Genomic DNA, 23,429 nt, shown 5'->3' on the forward strand with positions numbered 1-23,429 from the left:
AACACCACTACCTGGAAGTTCCCCTCCAAGCCGCTCTCCATCCTGACTTGGAAATATATCGCCGTTCCTTCACTGTCTCTGGGTCAAAATCCTGGTACTCCCTCTCTAACAGCATTCTGGGAGTATCTACATCACATGGTCTGCAGGGGTTCAAGAAGGCAGTTCAGCACTAGCTTCTTGGGCAATTAGGGATGGATAATAATTGCTGGCCTAGCCAGCAACACCCACATCCCATGAATGAATATTAAAAATTGTCAACGATTTGTGTACACAAATGCCCAAGTACTTCTGCTCCTGCATTTCTTTTAGAATTGTGTTCTTTGTTATATATTACTTTTGTCCATTCCTCTTACCAAAATATATTGCTTCGCACTTCTGTACATAATTTCATCTGCCATGTGCCTGCCCATTCCACCAGCCTGTCTACATGCTCTTGAAGTGTATTTGTCACATATATGTCAGGCTCAAAGTGAACCAAATACAGTTGTTCAGTCATTTAGGACAAATATTGCAGTAGCCAGAATATTGAATGTTTGGACAACTTAAACTTGTATAGCAGCATTGACAGAGTAAAATGTCCCATGGTACTTTGCAGGAATGTTATCAAACCAACTTTGTCACCAGTTGAGTGAGCTGCGACAGATGTGCTAAATCTTTGTCTTCTATAATGAAGTCATCCTCAGCACATTTCAAATTTTATATTTGCTTGATTTTTTAAATGTTAAAATAATGAAGTTCAATTTGCTTTAGGATTTTTTTATGAACAGAGGAAAATATTGTCCTTAGTTTTTGAATTGTTGATGTGTATTCTTAATTTTATTCTTAAATATTGTATCCTTTTTATATTCTAGCTTTCAATGCTAAACAGTACCTATTTGTAATGGAGCAACAAAAATCCCAGTTCAAAATGAACTGGTTAATTGTTCTCTTTCAAAAATGGAACATCTAACTGCCTGTGGGTATGCCATCCAATAGCTTTGTTGAAAATAGACCAAACTTTACTTACTAGCAGTTTTGGGCTAAACTTCCATCATCAATAACCACTTGAATGCATTTGATTTATGCCAGCAGGTTGAAGAAATTAATTTTGGATCTAGACTTGCGATTTGAGAGTCAGGCACTGAGTGGCAAGTACAGTTGATGGTGCTAGTGGCCCAGGACTACTGCTACCTGAGAATTACATGATCAAAAAAATGTGACTGCATTTTTTATGTTCCCTACCAATAGGCTGGTGGATGGGCTGGAAATTTGATGATGAAATGGAAGTACCGTGAGTTTGTATCTGATGTATTTGTAGTCTTTGAAGTTGCTGGTGCCAAAGTGACTGTTTCGGATATTACTGGATTGAACACTTACACTCCAATGCAATTTCTCGATGTCAACATGCAAGGAAAGGTATGTTTCCATGACCTGATTAAGGATTTTTGTTCATTATAACTTCAATTCCCTGATCTGTTAATTTTTAAGCAAACATTTTAAAAAGTCCTAAATGAAAACACTTACATGTCGAAGTAGATTTAAAATCTGCCTTTTTCAGTCATAAGTACTACTTCTGACATACAATTAGCTGCCAGCATCAGTGCAAGAACACAGGACTAGATTTTCTGAGTTGTTGCTGCAGTGAGTTATGACAAAATTGCAAGCCCACTGCCTGTGATTTTTCTTTAGATGCTTGCAGTGTGCCCGGTACAGATTCCTGGTGCTGAATTTTTACCATGAAGTAGGGAAACAGGAGCCAGATTTATGTTCGGGTCAGAAACTCACCTCCAGTGGGAAACTGATTAAAATTCAGATTTTCACATGGGGAAGCCCTTAATTGTTATAGAGACAGGTTTTCTGTCCACTTAGAGACTGTGGGAGTGGGAATGGAGGTGGGTCAGATGAAGTGTGGGAATCCATTTAGATTATCATGGCAGCCATCACAGGTTGTTCTGAGGGAGAGAATCTGCAGTTTGTGCTAAAGCCTTCTACTGCATTACAGAGAAGCAAAAAGTCATGGGAACAGGAGGCCTAGCACCCAGGCTAGGGCAACATCTTATTTCATTGCTGACCTGGATCTAATGCTGATGGCTTTGACGGGGAGGAAGGAGGCCCCCTTCTCTGAGGATGAAAACACATGAATTACATCAGGAGCAGGCTACTCGGCCCCTCAGCCTGCTCCACCATTTGATAAGATCCTGACTGATCTGATTGTGGTCTCAACTCCACTTTCCTATCTGCTCCCCAGAGCCCTCGACTCCCTTGTTGATCAGAAATCTATATAACACAGCTTTGAATATATTCAATGACCCAACCTCCACTGCTCTCTGGGGAAGAGAATTCCAAAGACTAATGACCCTCTGAAAGAAAAAAATCCTTCTCAACTCAATGTTAAATGGGAGACCACTAATTTTTAAACTCTGTCCCCTAGTTCTAGACTGCCTCATAAGAGGAAACATTCTCTCAGCACCCACCCTTTCAAGTTCCCTCTGGATCTTATATGTTTCAATAAGGTCACCTCATTCTTCTCAACTCTAATGGGTACAGCTGCAACCTGCTCAACCTTTCCTCATATGATAACCCCTTCACCACAGGAATCAGTCTAATGAACCTTCTTCAAATGGCTTCTAATGCAATTTCGTCCGCCCTTAAGTAAGGAGACCAAAACTGTACATAGTACTCCAGATGCGGTTTCACCAAGGCCCTGTACACCTCTAGCAGGGGAGGAGGTGGTGTAGTAGTAATGTTACAGGATTGGTAATCCAGAGGTCCAGGCTAATGCTCTGGGGACATAGATTTAAATCCACCAGGCAGCTGGCCGAATTTGAATTCACTTAAGAAATAAAGAATTAAAAGCTGGTCTCGATAATGGTGACCCCCATGGCCAGAATTTTGACATCATCGTGTGGGGGCGGGCCCGGCATGCTGACGCATAAAATGACCCTCGGTGATGTCGGACGTGTGTCCCGACGTCAGCGCACATCATTTAGATATTACGTTTGGCGGGTGCGTGCCTGCCAAACTGTCAATAGCCTTTTAAGGCCTTTAAAAATTCAATTAAAATGCTTATCAACGCTGCACGTCCAACCTTAATGTTGGCCAGCAGGCGAAGATCCCAAGCGGCCTTCACGTTTTTCAGGAAACCTCATCTACAGGCGGGATGAGGTTTCTTGAAGGTTTTATTAAATAAATAAATATTTTTTGGACAATTCATAAACATGTCCCAGCTAATGTGACATTGTCACGAGGGGACATGTCTAAATAATTTTAAACTTTATTATTTCTGAACTTTTATTATGTGCTTAATCTGCCTCAGGGAGATTTCTGCGCTCGTTCACGTGCGTGCCCAAAAGAGCGCAGGCCCTGACTCCCCCTCCTCCTCCCGCCCACACTGGTAGCGCTGAGCGCTATTGGCCATGTGTCACGCTGGGCGGGTCTTAATTGGCCCGCCCACGTAAAATGGCGGCGCGCAGTCGATCGCGAACGGCGACTGGCTCCGCGATCGCTCCCAACCGGCCCACATGACATACAGAAGATTCTCTGGCATGAAACCATTGTCAATTGTCGTAAAAACCCATTTGGTTCACTAATGTCCTTTAGGGAAGGACATCTGCCATTCTTACCTGGCCTACATGTAACTCCAGATCCACAGCAATGCGGTTGACACTTAACTGCCCTCTGAAATGGCTTAGCAAGCCAATCAGCTGTATCAAACCTCCATGAAGCCTAAAAGGAATTGAAACGGACAGACCTAGGTGCCAAAAACGACAAAGGCAAACCCAGCCCTGTTGCCCCTGCAAAGCTCTCCTTACTCTGGGAGTGTGTTCCAAAATTGGGAGAACTGTCCCACAGACTCGTCAAGCAACAGCCTGACAAATTCATAGTCACCGAAATGTATTTTACCATGTCCCAGATGCCATCATCACTATCCTTGGATATGTCCTGTCCCACCAGCAGGACAAACGCACCAGATGTAGCGATACAGTCATATACAGTTAGCAGGAAGTTGCCCTAGGACCCCATGAAGTCTCATGGCATCATGAGCAATGAAACCTTCTACTGATTACCACCTACCGGCCACTCCACCTCAACTGTGAATCAGTCTTCCTTCATGTTGATCACCAACCGGAAGAAGCACTGGGATTTCGATGTCCATCACAACGTGTGACTCGGTAGCACTGCTACTGACCAAGTCCTAAAGGACATAGCTGCTATACTGGGCCTGCAGCAGGTGGCAAGAGAAAAGCCTACTTGACCTCGTCCTCACCAATCTACCTGTCACAGATGCATCTGTCCGTGACTTTATTGGTAGGCATGACCACCACACAGTCCTTTTGGAGGTGAAGTTCCATCTTCACATTGAGGATACTCTCCATCGTGTTGTGTAGCACTACCACTGTGCTAAATGGGGTAGATTCTGAACAGATAAAGCAACTCAAAACTGGGAATCCATGAGGCGCCGTGCGCCATCAGCAGCAGCAAAATTGTGCCCAAACACAATCTGTGACCTCATGGCCCGGCATATTCCCCACTCTACCATTAGCAACAAGCCAGGGAATCAACTCTGATTCATTGAAGAGCGCAGGAGGGCATGCTATGAGCAGCACCAGGCATACCTTAAAGTGATGTGTCAACCTGGTGAAGCTACAGCATTGGACTATTGCATGCCATGCAGTGGAGGCAGCATACAATAGACAGAGCTAAGCGAACCCACAGCCAACAAATCAGGTCTAAGTTCTGCAGGCCTGCCACATCCAGTCATGAATGGTGATGGACAATTAAACAACTCATTGGAGGAGGAGGAGGTTCCACGAATAGGAACCCAGCACATTAGTGCAAAAGTCAAGGCTGAAGCATTTGCAACCATCTTCAGCCAGAAGTGCCGAATAGGTGATCCATCTTGGCCTCCTCCATCACAGATGCAATAGCTATGGGTCCTGACAACTGTCAAGCAATGGGAATGAAGACTTGAACTAGCCGCACATTTAGCCAAGCTGTTCCAGTACAACTAAAACACTGACATCTACCTGGCAATGTGGAAAATTACCCAGCTATGTCCTGTCCTGAAAAAGCAGGACAAATCCAATATGGCCAGTTACTGCCCCATCAGTGCACTCTCTGTCATCAGCAGAGTCATGAAAGGGGTCGTCGATAGTGCTATCAAGTGACGCTTTCTCAGCAATAACCTGCTCACTGATGCTCAATTTGGGTTCCACCAGCACCATTCAGCTCCTGACCTTTTTATAGCCTTGGTCTGAACATGGACAAAAAAGTCAAGCTCCAGAGAGTGACTGCTCAAACATCAAGTCAGTATTTGACATATCAACATGCGAACCTATGAACATGGAGCAGGAGTAGGCCATTCGGCCCCTCGCGCCTGCTCCGCCATTTAATAAGATCATGATTGATCTGATAGTAATCTCAAATCTTCATCCCACCTACCCCTGATAACCTATCACTCCCTTGCTTACCAAGAATCTATCCACCTCTGCCTTAAAAATATTCAAAGACTTTGCTTTCACTGCCTTTTCAGGAAGAGAGTTCTAAAGACATATACGACCCTTTGAGAGAAAAATTTCTCCTCTTCTGTTTTAAATGGGCGATTCCTTATTTTTGAACAGTGACCCCTAGATCTAGGTTCTCCAAAAAGAGGAAACATCCTCTCCACATCCACCCTGTCAAGACCCATAGGTTTCAATCAAGTTGCCTCTTACCCTAATAAACTCCAGTGGATACAAGCCTAGCCTGTCCAACCTTTCCACATAAGACAACCCACCCTTTCCAGGTATTAGTCTGGTAAACCTTCTCTGAACTGCTTCCAACACATTTACATCCTTCCTTAAATAAGGTGACCAATAGTGTACACAATAATCCAGATATAGTGCTCTATATAACTGAAGCATAACCTCCCTACTTTTGTATTCAATTCCCCTTGCAATAAATGATAACATTCTATTAGATTTCCTAATTACTTGCTGTACCTGCATACTAGCCTTTTGCAATTCATGCACTCAGACACCCAGATCCCTCTGCATCTCAGAGCTCTGCAATCTCATGCCATTTAGATAATAAGATTCTCTTTTATTCTTCCTCCCAAATGGACAATTTCACATTTTCCGACATTATACTCTATTTGCCAGATCTTTGCCCACTCACTTAACCTATCTACATCCTTTTGTAGCCTCCTTAGATCCTCTTCACAACTTACTTTCCTACCCATCTTTGTGTCGTCAGCAAATTTGGCAATCACCCCTTCATCCAAGTCATTTATATAAATTGTTTATAGTTGAGATCCTAGCACTGATCTCTGTGGCACCTGTTACATCTTGCCAACCTGAAAAAGACTCATTTATGCCTACTCTTTGCTTCCTGTTAGCCAGTCATTCTTCTATCCATGCCAGTATCCCCTTGTACCATGAGTTTTTATTTTCCGCAATAACCTTTGATGGTCGAGGCACCTTATCAAATGCCTTCTGGAAATCTATGTGTAGTACTTCCACGAGTTCCCTTTTATTCACAGCACATGTTACTTCCTCAAAGAACTCCAGTAAGTTGGTTAAACATGATCTCCCTTTCACAAAACCATGTTGACTCTGCCTGATTATCATGAACTTATCCAAATGCCCTACTATAACTTCTTTAATAATAGCATCTACATTTTTCCCAATAACAGATGTTAAGCTAACTGGCCTGTAGTTTCCCACTCTGTCTCCTTCCCTTTTTGTATAATGGATTTACATTTGCTATCTTCCAAACTAATGGGACCTTGCTTGAATCTAGGGAGTTCGGAAAATTAAAACTGATGTGTCATTTATCTCACTAGCCACTTCTCCGTGTGGCATCAAGGAGCCCTGGCAAAACTGGAGTCAATGGGAATCAGGGGAAAAATTCTCCACTGGATGGAATCATACCTAGCATAAAGGAAGATGGTTGTAGTTGTTGGAGGTCAATCATCTCAGTTCCAGGACATTGCGGCAGGAGTTCCTAAGGGTAGTATCCTTTGTCCAACCATCTACAGCTGCTTCACCAATGATCTTCCCTCTATCACAAGATCAGGAGTAGGGGTGTTCGCTGATGATTCCACAATGTTCAGCACCATTCGTGACTCCTCAGGTGCTGAAGCATCCGTGTCCATATGCAGCAGGACCTGGACAACATTCAGGCTTGGGCTGACAAATGGCAAGTAATGGCACCACACAAGTACCAAGCAATGACCATCTCCAACCAAAGAGAATCAAACCATCTCCACTTGACCTGCAAGAGCAGGTCAGAGGTTGGGAATTCTGCAGTGAGTAAATAACCTCCTGACTCCCCAAAGCCTGTCCAACATCTACAAGGCACAAGTCAGGCGAGTGATGGAATACTCTCCACTTGCCTAGAGGAGTGCAGCTCCAGCAACACTCAAGAAGCTCGACGCCATCCAGGACAAAGAAACCCACTTGATTAACAGCCCATTCACAGCCTTGGACATGCAACTCCCTCCACCACTGAGGCAGTGGCAGCAGTATCTACCATCTACAAGATGCACTGCAGTAACTCACCAAAGGTCCTTCAAAAGCACCTTTCAAAATGACGACCTCAACCACCTAGAAGAATGAGGGCAGCAAATGCACGGAAACACCACCTGCAAATTTCCCTCCAAGCCACACGCCATTCTGACTTCGAACTGTATTGCCATTCCTTCGCTGTCAATGGGTTAAAATCCTGGAACTCCCTTCATAACAACACTGTGGGTGTACCTACACAACATGGATTGCAGCAATTCAAGAAGGCAGATCATCACCACCTTCTCAAGGACATTTAGGGATGGGCAATAAATGCTTGCCTAGCTAGCGACACCCATGTCCTGTGAAAGAACACATTTTAAAAGAAGCAACATTTCCCTACTTTTATATTCCTTTAGTCATACCTAGCACTAAAGAACATGGTTGTGGTTGTTGGAGGCCAATCACCTCAATTGCAGGACATCACTGCAGGAGTTCCTCAGGATAGTGTCCTCGGCCCAACCATCTTCAGCTACTTCATCAATGATCTGCCTTCCATCATAAGGCCAGAACTGGGGTTGTTCACTGATGATTGCACAATGTTCAGCCCAATTCGAGACTAGTCAGACACTGATGCAGTCCATGTCCAAATGCAGCAAGACATGGACAATTTCCAGGCTTGGGCTGACAAGTGGCAAGGAACATTCATACTACACAAGTGCTAGGCAATGACCATTTCCAACAAGAGAGAATCTAATCATCGCCCCTTGACATTCAATGGCATTACCATCACTGAACTCCCACTATCAACATCCTGGGGGTTACTATTGACTAGAAACTGAATTGGACTAGTCATATAAATACTGTGGTTACAAGAGCAGGTCAGAGGCTGGGAATCCTGCAGCGAGTAACTCACCACCTCACCCCCAAAGCCTGTCCACCATCTACAAGGCACAAGTCAGGGATGTGATGGAATAGCCTCCACTTTCCTGGATGAGTGCAGTTCCAACAAAGCTTAAAAAGTTTGACACCATCCAGGACAAAGCAACCCGCTTGACTGGCACCCTATCCATAAACATTCACTCCCTCCAACACCGACACACAGTGGCAGCAGTGTGTACCATACAAGATGCACTGCAGGAACGCACTAATCCTCCTTAGACAGCACCTTCCAAACCCACAACCACTACCATCTCTAGAAGGACAAAGGCAGCAGACACATGGGAACACCACCACTTGGAGTTCCCCTTCAAGCCATTCACCATCCTGACTTGGAAATATATCACTGCTCCTTCACTGTCAGTGGATCAAAATCCTGGACCTCCCTAACAGCACTGTGGGTGTACCTACACCACATGGACTACAGCAATTCAAGAAGGCAGCTCACCACCACCTTCTCAAGGGCAATAAATGCTGGTCTAGCCAGCGATGCCTCCACCCCATGAATGAATTTAAAAATTCCCCTTGCGATAAACGCCAACAATCTATTTGCCTTCCTAATCATTTGCTGTACCTGCATACTAACATTTTTTGATTCATGCACCAGGACATCCAGATCCCCCCATACCATAAAGTTCTGCAGTATCTCCATTTAAATAATAAATTGCTTTTTCTATTCTTCCCACCAAAGTGGACAAGTGCGCATTTTCCTTCATTATACTCCATCTGCAAAATTTTTGCCCATTCACTTAACCTATTTAAAACCCTTTGGAGAGTCTTTACAACGTACCTTCCATCAGCAAATTTAGCAATTGTACACTCAGTCCCTTCATCAGTCCCTTCATCCAAGTCATTGATGTAGATTGTAAATAGTTGAGGCCCCAGCACTGACCCTGTGCCACTCCACTGGTTGCAGTTTGCGAACAAGAAAATGACTCATTTATCCCTATTCTCTGCTTCCTCTTAGCCAACCTGTCCTCTATGCTAATATGTTACCCCCTACACCATGAGCTGTTATTTTGTTTAGCTCTCTTATAGTGGCACCTTTACAAATGTGTTGTGGAAATCCCAAAGAACTCTGCATCTAGAGGTTCCCCTTTATCAGCCCTGCTTGTTACTTCCTGAAAAAACTCTGGTAATTGGTTGGCAATAGGAGGCCACCTTCCCTCACAGCAGGGGCACCTGTTTGTTCAGTGTCACCTCCGTCCACCTTCTCTTCCATTCCCTCTCTCCTCCTGCTCCTCCCCCCAATGAACTGTCTCCTTCCATGGCTTCATTGTCCTCAAGGTCTGCACCTCTCTGGAGGGCAATGTTATGGAGAGCTCAGCAGACTACCACAGTGACCAAGATCCTTGCATGCATGTATTGGAGGGCACCATCTTTATGTCCCAGGCACTGAAATTGCACCTATAGAAGGCCCGAAGGCCTGCTCAATGGTTGGCCTAGTGAGCAAGTAGCATTGGTTATATCACTTCTGTGCCTCTGTCTGATGCTCGTGGAGAGGAGTCAGAAGCCATCTTTTCAAGGGATTTCCCCTGTCTTCTGAAATCCATCCACTCACTTTGGGGATTGGAGTTGAGATCATGGCAGCTGCCAGAGAAGCAAGCAAGTACATGGAAGAAATTCTTATTGTGGTCACAGACCTATTGAACTTCGAAAGAGTGATCTTGTTGATGGATCTCACTGGCTGGTCGCTGGGTGCCTTGATGGCCACATGCGTGCAAAGAATTGCCCTGCACCTGGGGGAATCCAGTGATGGAGTCGAATCTCACTGTTCTCTGTCCTTTTGAGGCAGTGTCTGCCACTGAATGAATATGTGTCCAGCTCTGGCAAAGAGGGCATCAGTGACATGTGTGATGCAGTGGTGTGCAGCTGTTTTGAGATGCCACTGAACTCCATAGCTGATCTTTGTAAGAAACTAGAAGGAGAGAAGTTAAAGGTCACAGTGACTTTGACGATTACTGGTAGGGCATGGGGACCAGTGCTGTATACACCTGCGAAAAGGTCCTTGGCCTCTCTACCAGTATCCATTGTGATTAATTTGACCAAGAGATGTGGGACCTCATCCCGCCTAAGCGCAAAGCTTTCACAAACTGGAAACTTCACCACACCTCAAGTGAAAAGCGGCAATCCTACACGCCTCTGAAGACAATGGTACAGCATAAAACCTGCGATATAAAGAACAAATGATGGTTAGAAAGAGCTGAGAGATCCAACAACTCATGGACACCAATGATATGCACAGTGTCTTCAGCGCTGCCAAGCACTCAAGGGCCAACTTTGCTGAGAGCCAAGCATGGAGATCACCAAGGATAGGGAGACAGTCAGTGCTCGCTGGAAAGAACATTTTGAGGAAGTTCACAACTGAGACTCTGTCTTTACCTGAATGCCTTCAACTTCTCCATTCCTCAGTACCCTGTCTGGCTTAATCTTGGCATCGCCCCAGCCCAGAGCAAAATTGAAAAAAAACATTCAACAGCTGGAAAACAACAAAGCCTCGAGCAGATGGAATCCCTGCTGAAATCCTGAAGCACAGCAGAGATACAGTCCTGGCTGCACAACTTCGTGTCCCTCATCTGGTAAAAGGAGTACATGCCGGGGATGCTGTGATCATAATTATATTCAAGGAGGGAGACAAGTCCAATTGCAGTAACTACAGAGGAGTCGCTGCTGTCTGCCGTAGGAAAGATCAATGTGAGGATCCTCCACAACCGCCTCCTCCCAGTGGACGAGGAACTCTTCCCAGAGTCGCAGTGCATTTTTTGCCCATCAAGGGGCACTAGATATTATCGTCACTGCACGGCAAATTCAAGAAAAATGCAAGGAAGAGCACCAAATGCTTGTACATGGCCTTTTTCCAACCTCAGAGTTTTGACTGCAAAGGCTTATGGAGTATATGCCTCAAATTTGGCTGCCCTCAGAAATTTGTCACTATTCTTCGCCTACTCCGTGATAATATGTAAGCTGTGATTTTCACCAACTGAACCACCACAAGTCCTATCTCAGTTAAAGCTGGGGCTCAACAAGACTGTGTCATCACACCAACCCTCTTTTTCATCCTTCTTGCTGCAATGCAGCATCTCATCTTCAGCAAATTAACCACAGGTGTGGAGATAATTTACAGAACGGATGGGAAACTGTTCAACATATGCCACCTTCAATCCAAAACCATAATCACTCCAAGTTCATTAGTTGAGCTCTAGTACGCAGGTGACTCTTGTATGGGCGCTCACTCAGAAACTAACCTTAAGGCAATTGTTCACTTGTTTGAAGCAAATTTGAAAATGGGCCTTTCATTAAAGACCCAGAAAACTAAGACACTTTTCCAACCAGGTCCCATAGCGCAATATCAACTCACACCCTGTCCCTATTGATTCAGATCAACAACGAGTTGCTGGAAAATGTGAACTGTTTTCTGTGTCTTAGGAGCCATCTCTTGACAAAAACAGACATAGACGACAAAATTCATCGTCACCTCCAATGTGCCAGCTCAATCTTTGGCCAACAGAGGAAAAGAGTATTTGAGGACCAGGATCTCAGACCATGACCTTCATCTCAGATTTATCAGGCAGTAGTGATCCCAGTGCTCCTGTATGCTTTGGACACTTGGACAACCTACAGTGTGCACCTCAAAGCACTGGAGAAATATGACCAGTGATGCCTTCACAAGGTCCTCCAAATCCCATGGCAACAAAGGTTGCCTGACAGCAGCATCCTCTCCCAAGCCAACATTCCTAGCATCAAGGCGCTAATCACAGACAAAAGCAGCTCTCCTGGGCAGGACATCTCTGGTACCAGATTCCTGTAGCAACTGCTCTACTCGGTTTGGTTGCAGCAGGAGACTTCTGGGGCCAGTGGAAACACTAAGGATGTCCTCAAAGCATCCCTGAAGAGGTCAGAAATCCCTGCCGACTTATGGAAGTCCCTGGCTTGTGACCGACCAAATTGAAGAAGTTCATTCAGGAGGAACATAGCCTGAGACTTTGGAAATGTGCAGAAGCAAAGGCGAGACGTTAGAGGGAATGCACAAACCTCCAAACAACTCATCTACCTGACCCTTCAAGCACCACCAGCTCCGCATGTGGTAATGCTTGCAGATTGCACAGTGTACATAACAACCATTTCAGAAAACATCGAAATGGAGTGGAAGCAAGTCATCCTCAATCCTGAGGGGACTGCCTAAGGGGGAGGAGGAGGAGGAGGTGGTGCAGGGTCTTTAGTGACAATGGCTCAGAAATTTGTGACCATCTACCTGAAAGGTGTCAGTCTTCTGTGACACTACTTCATCTCCAGGTAGTTCTGTCTTTGGCAATAGATCCTGTGTTGATGGTTTGGCCTCCAGTGCCCTTCTGCCCCTGTTTCCCGTACCTTCCTGATGCCTGTGGCTCTATATGTTGCCTCTCATCATAACTGGGTCTGAAATCTGACCGTTGCCAGCTGGAGCCTTTCTTCTGAGCAGGTGGCTTCTGAATTGCCCTTTGCAGCCATGCCCCCTCCTCTTCTTACTCTGCGATGCCCGTGGGTTGCTGACCTCATTCAAAGCCCTAGTGTTGAGTTCCCATTCTCCCTTCCATCTGTGCAGCTCCAAGTTGCCCTGTACTGCGCTGACCCTCTTTTGAGCCAGAGTGATTCCTGGAGCTGCCATGACTGGCTTGCCATTCTGTACCCAGCTCCCTTTGGCTGATCTGTTTCTGAAGGTGTGGGTAACGTGTCAGCCCCATTAACAATTAAAAGGTCAAACTTTGACCAGCTCTTAATGAGCTTGTTAACTGATTTAAATGGCTTCAATTGGGAGGAGAGGAGGATTCTTGTCCCACCCTCCCTCTGCCTTGGTGATTATTGGCGGTGCCAAGAACAATGTCTTGAAATTGATTTGCTGTCCGGTGCCACATTTTCGGGGGTTCCCTGGCTTCATTCCTGATTTCGAGGGCTCTGAAAATTGAGCCCCTAGGATGTGTAGATTGTCATAAGAATAGAGTTTTGGCCTATGTTCCCTAGAGTTTAGAAGAATTAGAGATGATCTCAATTAAATATGTATAATTGTTAAAGGGTTTGACAGAGTAGATGTGGGGAGGCTGTTTCCCCTCAATAAGGAGTTTAGAACTAGGCATCACATGCCTAGAATAAGGAGTTAGCCATTTAGGACTCGTGTGAGGCAAAACAGTTTTACTCAAATCATTGTGAATCTTTGGAATTTTCTACCCCAGAGAGCTCTGACTGACCAGTCATTAGATAGATTGAAGCCAGAGATTGATAGATTTTTGAATACTAAATCACTCAAGGGATATGAAGGCGGAGCTGAGGTAGATGATGAAGCATGGTTTTTATGAATGGTGGAGCAGGCCCAAAGGGCGGAATGGCCTTCTCGTGCTCCTATATCTTATCTACTTAGGTACCCCTCCACAAAGGAGTACTCGGAAAATCTATCTAGAAGGTATGGATCAGGAAAAGTTGGCATATTCTGTGTCTTCTTATTTTTGCTATAAAGTATTTAGTTTATGTTTCATTAGTCCACTCTTGTATCAGTTTGTAGTTATAAGTATAATGTAAAGCACAGGGCCAAAGACTCTTGCTAAAGATGAAGAATCTAATTTATGACCTCTTTTGTTCAATGTATTAAGGTTCTTTTGTATGTGGAAATTCCAAAGCTGACAGAGGGTGAAAAGATGAACACCTATAAGATCATGCCACGAATGCAGGTAAATAGATTCTTTTTTGTTAACTGGTATCTACTTGCAGAATTAATGAAGTAGAATTGGGCAGGAACTAACTTAAGTAAGATACTTTTCAGTGAAATAAGATAGGACAACTCATAGCAGCCTCCACAATATCAGAGAGCACAGCAATGCCCTGGAGTGAGTTCAAGGTAATATCATTGGTAGGGATGGGGTAAGGTGTGCTCATGGCACTTGCATTACATTAAAATCAGTGAAAACAAAGCTCAAACATTTTCTAAATGGACCACCAAATCACAACCAGGTACTCTAGGGCTGTCAGAATATCATTTGGGATATTAAAGCTCAGTAAATGGTAAATGCAGTCCATTAAATTATGTTTAACTGTAATATGCAGGAACTCAGCTTTGAAGATAGCAATTCTTTCTAGCTTTAAAATCCTTCTCCATTTCCTTTTCAGAGTGAATTTTGGAACTGATCATTTTCTATGCTAAAAAATTATTCCACAGGGTTTTGGCCAAATCTGTTTGTTGATGATCTTGTATTCGCTGGGAAATTTTATGTTAGAAACTGGTAATAATGTTTTCACCCCCTCTGAATAACATAATACTTGGTTGTGCAGAAAGGAGCTTGCAAATTAAAACTGCCTATTTATGTATGCTAATAGATTCAGATTGCTCGGGAAGAACCCAATCTATTGATACGAAGATTAGAGATAGGCAGGTTATTAATTGGGAATGCAGATCTGAGTTTTCTGTAAGACTGGGCAATAGTTGCACGCGTAATCAAATTTGGGAATTGTAAAGGGGAAAGTTCAATGTCATGGGCAATCGGATGTCTGTTGAGACTGTCAGAGAAATGAATGCATTCCTCTTCAATCTACAGTAAGAAAGAAGATATGCTTGTAAGGAATTTGGATTTGTACATAATAAAAACAAAATATTGCTGATGCTGGAGATCTGAAATAAAAACAGGATTGGCAGTATCTGTGGAGAGAGAAACAGAGTTAATGTTTCAAGTCCAATATGACTTCTTCAGAACATTTTCTGAGGAGGAAGAAGCCAATGCCCCAGAGGATGCACCATTACCTGCCTCATCATCCACCTCCACTAACACAATTACACCTACATGATCTGCGGAGGAGTCACATTTAGATTTAGGAGCACCATCTAGTGAGCACACCACAGACATGTCCTAGGCACAGGGAGGATATAACAGATGGGCCCCCAGACAATCAGAGGTCTGCTGGGGATCAGGCTCCTGCTGAGTCCCACGCTGATGACAGGCCTCTGGTCATGGCCACAAGAAACCTGCTGGACATGCAAGGGGAAAATATGTTGGAAATGCCTGGGATTATGCGCAGCTTTGCATGGGGTATGGAGGAGTCCATGTAGGCCATGAGTTCTGCCATGTCTCAGACATTTGAGTGCATGGCTTCATCCATGGAGAGGATGGCGACTGTCATGGAGAACCAGGTAAATCATTCTATCCATATGCGCTCTGACCTGCACTCCATTGCTCTAGCCATGGGTTCAGTGCAGTAGTGGCTAAGCAAGAGGGGTCAAGGCACTTGGACTTCCCTCCAGGAGCTTCATGGAGTCAGACTGGTGCCATCACGCACCAAGATAGAGGAGGGGCATAGGCCAGTTGCCCCAGAGCCTTCATCTTAGGACACCCCCAGGGTTAGTGTTTTCTCATTGCCTCCATTGATGACCCCAACAGCCTTAGCCAATACCGTCAAGGGGGATGTCCTGCACCTGTGCAGGTGACCCCATTAGGCTTGGAGCCCTCGATGCCCCATTCCTTCAGAGGACACCTGCCACGGTCATCCAGGGTAACAGGACATGACACTGAGCAGACGGTCTCTACCTCAGCTGATGATGTCACGGTTGCAACTAGATGTAGTGGCAGAAAATGATAATTGAGAGAAGTATGAACACCTAAGGTGGCACAAACCATTTTTCCATTCTGTAGTCGTTCGTAATTATTGAGAATTGCTGGGGCCAGTCAAAGTATCAGATGTAACGGTCATGGCATGCTACGTTTTCTTACAATGTGATGCTAGAGGGGAGATAGGAACACAGACATTATTCCTGAATGAGGTGTGTTGTGCTTTGTACATTCTTTATTGAATGTTTATGTGAATCATTACTTCTGTGATGATCTTTCTGTGGAATATGGTTTAAAATGAAGGTACAGGTGGCTCCCCTTCTATGCATTCTAGATGTTATTGGCCCACTCAGCTGTCAGTGGGTTTAAGTGAGACAGGTGCAGTTGCAGTCAAAGCATGTAAATGATTGTGCTGGATCAGAATAATTGGGCAAGGCAGGCTGTTACATGAATGTCCACGGACCCGTAAGATGTCCTTGGTGCCAGTATGCACTAGCGAACTTGTGTGACAAAGCTCTGCTCACTATTCTATTCTAGGTGGTAGAGAATGAGGGCTTATAGTTAACTTGGCAAGGGAGGATGGCAGGGCTAGGTCTACACCCCAGGAAGGTGATGGAGGTCTGGCAATGGTACGATGGAAATACAGATGCATTATTATTGCGTGAACCTTCTATAGATCAGGATGTCCCTTGCATCCTTTGCACATCTTTCCATGGCCCTGGCATCCATCAGAGACTCATTTGGATTTATGGCCTCTTCCTCATAGCCCAACAGATCTTTGTTGTTTGAGTTCCTTGCGCCCTTCCCCTTGTGATATCCATCCACATTGGAGTGCCAGGCTGTGCAGTGCATAGCAGACCGCGACTATTTGTGAAACTCCCTCCTGACTGGTTGGTCAAGGCAGTGGATGTTCATTTTAAGAAGCCCAATGGTGTGTTCTATGATGGCTGTGGTTGACACATGAGCTTGATTATAGAGCTCCTTTGCCTCACTCTGGGGATGCCTCACTGGCATCATCAGCCATGTACTCAGGGAATAGCCCTTGAAACTACAAAGGATTCATCCATTAACCTGCTGTTGGAGCTTAAATAAACTCTTGGAGCTGTGAGCTATGCACGATGTATGTGTCATGACAGCTCCCTGAGAAACAAGCACAGATCTGCATTATTGTTCTCCTGTGGTTGCACATCAGTTGAATGTTCAAGGAGTGAGACCCATTACAATTCAGGGGAGCTTTTTTTTTCATTCATAGTACCTGGGTGTCGTTGGCTAGGCCAGCATTTATTGCCCATCCCTAATTGCCCTTTAGAAGGTGGTGATGAACTGCCTTCTTGAACCACTGCTGTCCTTGTGGCATAGGTACACCCACAGTGCCATTAGGAAGGGAGTAATTGGCTGGATTGGATTTGTCTTGCTTTTTGTGTGCAGGATGTTCCTGGGCAAGTTTCCACATTGCTGGGTAGATGCCTGTGTTGTAGCTATACTGGAACAGCTTGGCTAGCAGTGCGGCAAGTTCTGGAGCACAAGTCTTCAGTGCTATTGCTGGAATATTGTCAGGGCCCATAGCCTTTGCAGTATCTACTGCCTTCAGCTATTTCTTGATATCACATGGAGTGAATCGAATTGGCTGAAGAATGGCATCTGTGATGCTGGGGACCTCTGGAGGAGGCCAAGATGGATCATCCACTCGGCACTTCTGGCTGTAGATTGTTGAAAATACTTCAGTCTTGTCTTTTATGGCTACATGATTGCAGTCGATGACACCTTGAACTCGAGGAAACCTAACAATGACAGGAATACGGCTGATTTTGCAGCCTGGCTGCCGTCATCGGTGCTGAACTGGATAAAATCATTGGTACGACTAAATGGGGCATTGTTCACCTACTTTTTGCACCTATGTGTATCAGCCTGTGAGATGCCATGTATGTCACCTGTTGCGCCCTGGAAGCCACCACTGGAGTAAAAATTGAGCGCCACTGTAACCTTGGGGGCCACTGGCATGGAATTCCCACCAAATCCACGTGGCTGCATATCTTGATGAACAATCCAATGTATCTGGGTGACCATTCCCCAGGACATCCTGAGGCATCTCTGGTATTGCCGCTCTGATATCTGGAGGTAGTTTGTTCTTGTCCTCTGGATGTATTGATGCGCCTGTGCCCATCTTTGCCGATGCCCTCTCTGGGTGCCTGAAACCAAACCTGCCTCCCCCTCTGGGCTGCCTGCAGTTGGCCTTATGACCTCTGTTATTGGACAACAAAACTCTCCTTCACATCTTCTCCTCCAGCTCCTGAGGTTGCATGAATATTGGGTGAATAAGATCTTTGGTTATGGCTGTAATTGTATTGTGTGAGAGGGCAGACCCATATGAGATAATGCTCATTCATGGTTCTCATCCACAAATAATTATTAGGAAGCCCCTTTAATCGGCCAGTTTTGCATAACATGAACTCCACCCACCCATAACGATGCTCTTCAATCAAGCTTTGATTTTAGAATAGCTGTGTTTGAAACAAGAGCCTAACATTGTGTTGGCTATGTCTTTTGAGACCTGTTCTTGTACCTTGACACTTGCATCCTTGACCCAGCCATCATAACCTCACCTCTCCCCTGTTACCATGGAACCTCCCCTTGGACCCGATTTACCATTTCCCTACGCATTCCATCTCTTCCCCTCCCCCACCACCTGTGCCTATACTCGTGACCATCCTAGTGCCCACTCTGACCCTGAACTCTCCCATTATCCTCTTCCATGCTTTTGTCTGCTCCTGTGATCCACCCCATAAGACCTTCCAATACCCGACCCTGACCCTGCCCCTGCACCCAACATAACTTCTCCCTTTGATTGTGACTGTTCCTTCCGCCACCCATTCGACCTGCAAGACCCCTACCCTTTAGGCCCATTATCCATCTTTCGATCCCTGCCTTGAACCCGCCCCCCCCCCCCCTTTACAGAACCACCTCTCACAGGACCCTGCAACCAAACACCAACTTCTGTCTACTCTCCCCTCCCTCCTCTGCATGTCCCTGCACCTGAACACCAACCTTCCAACACCCAGCACCTTGTGCCACAGAGTTCAACATGGTTAACCACTCATGTCACAATTGCATAAAGCCGACTGGTGCGTGCCATAAGAGAGATTCTCGTGTGCCATTAACTTTATCCAAAGAGTAGGGCTTTATTAAAAACTTTTTTGTTAATGGGTATTCATGGCATGCAAATGCATTATAAGCATGAACCCACCATAGGCTGGCATAATGTTTGACACGCCGCTGACTTTATCTCTGCATCTCAACCCGCCATTTGGAAATTGAAATTTCAGATCCCACCTAATTAAGTCACCCCACACACCATGTTTCCTGCCCTTGTAGGCTGCATAAAATCTCCTCTCGCATTTCAACACTGAAACTTCCTCTTTTTTAACCCTTTTTTTGATATGTATGTAATGCTACTCAAAATGGTGACTGTAACATTTTCCCCTTTTCTTTATCATAACAGTCCTCCTCTCCAACTTTGTTGCATGGCCTTAGCTAAGAAATGGAACACTCCTCACACAGCCTAGTATTTCACCCCCCAGCCCTCTGGATTTGCTGCCCCCATGCATTGCACATCTTTATCTTATTGCTGTTTCACATATACTAAGGAGTATAAGCACTGCTACAAATTTGAGCGAAACCCTGGGAATGTGAAGAACTGAAAAATCATAACAATAATACAGGTCAGCAATCACTTCACAACTTTATTTAATGCCTTGCTCTCTTCTGCCCTCATCACAGAATCCAAAGGGTTTTGAATTACATACCCAAGGGACTGCACCCTGACAATGCAGCACTTTTTAGCACTGCACTGAAAGTTCAGACTAAATTATGCCCTTAAGCCCTTGATGGATTTTGAACCTGCAAACTTCAGAATGTTACGTACATTATAATGTAGTACAGCAGTATTTATTGCTATCTACCTATTTGAAGTAGCTAAACTTAAGTATAAACAGCTTATGTTTTCTTTTATTACTTAATAAATGTGGTTGGCATTTAAAGCCAAAGTGATAATCTTGGATACTCTTATTCTGATGCCTTGTGAAGTCAAGGAAGATCATAGGATAATAATTGTACAGCAAAACTGAAAGGGTTCTCTTTCTTATCTTTGAGAGCACCACAAATGTGCCAAGATTTCTAAAAAAGATGGTGGAAATGCTCTCGCTCTTGTGAGGAATGAGGCTTACATAAAGGATAGGCCAAGAAACTGAAGACAAAATAAAACCTAGAACCAAAAAAAATGTAAAAACCTGAAACATAACCATTATGTTACAGTGCTTCTGAAAACAGAGCCCATTACTAACATTTGCTCATGAAATGGGTTTATATCAAGTTCAGGAAATGGAGAAGAGAGGATCTTCTCTCAGTGTTGTTTTGAAAATCAAATCAATTTCCAGTAGCTCTGGTTTAGATACATTATCTGGATCATTCCTTTCATTGAAAAGACATGGCATCTTTTATCACCTGTGCATTCCTCTAGTGCTTCATGAATAAAATCTAAAACAATTTCCATGATTTCCACTTGTTACAACCCTAATACTGTCTTCCCCTTTTTCTTTTATAGAATGCCCACACTTATGTGAGCGCTGGGTTCCGTGTTCAATTAAGAGCTTGGGATAAGAAGCAATCGGTAGAATCCATCTCAATGGTATACACTGGAATCAGTAAACATTTCATTCATGCTGTTGCCACGGAAAAATACCTCCAAGGCAAGGATATCACTTGCAATGTGACTTTGCAAGGTAAGTGCATGATTCTGTTTTGACGTACGTGAGAACTGAAAATCAAAAGGTGATTTGCACCATATTGGTGTAAGCCTGGTCCATTTTATAACTCTCAAATTGCAAAATTTAATGGGTTTCTTTTTGATTTCTGCATGCGATCACATTTCGATAAACTTTACAAGTATAAACCTAAGACTGGATTTTCATTACTGAGGTGGGTAGCTCGAGTTGGCAAATTTCCTGGCTGCCCACACTCATTTTGGTACAAAAGCCCCCGAATGGCGGGATCTTTGCTCTGGGGGGAGTGAGTGTGAGATAGTGTCGGGCCCATCATCCTCGGAAGCAGATTAGAGGCAGCTGAGTGCCGAGGCGGGCTGGTTTAAAGGGCTGCCTCGGTTCACTGTTCGATTGTGTTTTGGGCCCTCTGGCACTCACATCCTGTCACCAACCCCCACTGCCCCCCCACCCCTCCCCCACTCCCCATGGCATTTCCATGGCCTTATGTCAACTCAGTGCCTACTCATGACCCCCATCTGTCCCCGTAGTCCCTTCTAGCTTGCATGCCAACTCAGGTTAACCCATGCTAACTCAGGCCCCCATCCAATCCCCCATGGCCCTTTAAACCTTCATGCCAACACTCGCAATATCCACCCTTGGTAGACCTCAGGAGCCATATGGAGAGAAATAAAGTTCTAAAAATCTAATACAGATTTCACTGTACAGACTTGATGGCAACAAAAGAATCTCATTCATGAAAGTCCATTGTTAAAATCTCAAGTAATTAATCTGTTATTAAAAACAAACTTCTAGTCAATACCCCATATCAAAGACAGCTAACTCTTTAGTAGCTTTCTTTAGCTGTCAATCATACTGTGAACTCAAAACTCCCTCCCCCACACTCTGCTGAGATAATTGTAGCTTTTGGAAATCAGCCAAACATTCATAATAGCCCTTGGGGAAATGTCAACAAACAGCTATTGAAACTGCTATGTCAGAGGTTATTTTTTAACTTGATCACACCTGCATCCCATTTTTATTCATTTTTTAAAAGGTTGGGGAATTAAATAACTTCACATCATGATAGTTATACATACCTTCCCTTCCCTTCAAGAACCTTTACGTCTGCTCCATAAATTAATGACTCCCATTCTGCAGGTTAAATCCCTTGCAGCAGCCAAAATGGGGTCAGCACTGAGTTCAAATGACCCTGCTGAATTTGGGTTTCTCGCATCTGAATCATGCCCTGCCCCTTTCTCCAACAGGAAAAAGTTGGATCTGTCAGAAAAGGAGGCGGGACTTCCACATTCAGGACCCGCCCACCTTTCTGGAAGCTCCATTGGGCCACCATGCCTCTGAAAAAATCTAGGCCCTAGAATTTGCAGCTGTAATGATAGTGAAACTGTCAAACTTGCCATCATTACTGTGCAAAACTGACAGCAGTCTCTGGTGTCTGCACATACATAGTTAAATACAGTGGTCACCTTCTCAAGGGCAATTGGGGATGGGCAGTAAAAGCTGGCCTAGCCAGTGAAGCCCACACTCCATGAATAAATTTAAAACAAAATCTGGAAGTTGTTGTCAGTGATGCCCTGCTCCTCCACAGGATGTTCTGTGAAAGGCTTTTCAGGTGCAATCAACAGAATTACTAATTTGACATGCATTTCAACTATTTATGCACTATTCTCGCTGTAAAAAATCTATGAAGCTATTCAGCCTTGTTCAATCAGAAGCAACAAAATTTCTAATGGCTTACTAATTAATGATTACTATTGAACAACCTCTTTGACTGCTAAAATCTAGTTTTATAAATGGGGAATCTAATTCTCTCATTACAGCATTTTTAAAATAATAGAAATTTTTCTTATATTTGTTTATCGTATTTCAGTTTTTCCTTTAATCCTCTAAGCCCCAACCTTTATCTTTGACATTTTGATCTTTGTTAGAAAACTAATATATTCCATGCTTTTTACTTCCTGTTTTGCTGCCTATCCAATTAGCTGATCTGTCTGTCTGCTGCTTGCTCTGTTGCTGCCTGTCAAATTGGCTGATCTCTCTGTCTGCTGCTTGCTCTGTTGCTGGACGCCACCAATCCACTCTAAATAATGCCAATTTCAAGTGACGTCAGCATACAGGAAATCACTTCTCTAGAGCCATCCAAGCCTTTGTCTGGACCTGTTTTCGAAGTCACTGTCAAGCGCATCCCTTTGCCATTGATGATTTCTGCCTATTACAATGTATATTGAAATTGAAATTTAAAGTGGGCAGAATTCTGCTTTGAAGGTGTGATGCAGGAGGACTGGGTGATGCACTCTTGTTGCACCTTGGGACTCTGGCTCAGAGTGTTAGGATGGAGGTTTCCTTTCTTAGTGCAAAGACCTTCAATGAAATGTGATTGGTTTACAGCGTTCCGAATGAGCAAGCGTCTAAAGCACAGAACTGCCCAGAATTAATTATTACTAAATTGTGAACCTGATTTAGCAAGGCCAGAAGGAGGACTGTTATAGAAAATAGAAATGTCAACCTCTTGTAAAAGACCCGCAGTGCCCTACAGTAACACTGGGTACAAACAGTAAAAAATAATCCTAGCACTGAACTTCACATTGGTGTTCACGAGCTTAGTCCTTCTTCCCACTAAAAATCTCTACCTTCCACTGAGGAAGAAACTGACAATTTACGCACTAATGGATTCCAGTACCTCTATT

General features: G+C 44.3%; 1 protein-coding gene across 4 annotated transcripts in view; it reads left to right on the top strand.

Moving 5' to 3' along the window:
* LOC121277294 (xanthine dehydrogenase-like) overlaps positions 1-23,429 on the top strand; it is a 232,519-nt gene that overhangs the window by 114,482 nt on the left and 94,608 nt on the right. For all 4 annotated transcript variants that reach the window (XM_041186576.1, XM_041186574.1, XM_041186575.1 and 1 more), the window contains 3 exons: positions 1,228-1,395; positions 14,024-14,101; positions 20,568-20,745. In XM_041186576.1, coding sequence (XP_041042510.1) covers positions 1,228-1,395; positions 14,024-14,101; positions 20,568-20,745 — 424 coding nt within the window. The remainder of the gene's footprint in view (positions 1-1,227; positions 1,396-14,023; positions 14,102-20,567; positions 20,746-23,429) is intronic.

This window comes from Carcharodon carcharias, chromosome 4, assembly GCF_017639515.1.
Source record: "Carcharodon carcharias isolate sCarCar2 chromosome 4, sCarCar2.pri, whole genome shotgun sequence".
NCBI classification, from domain to species: Eukaryota; Metazoa; Chordata; class Chondrichthyes; order Lamniformes; family Lamnidae; genus Carcharodon; species Carcharodon carcharias.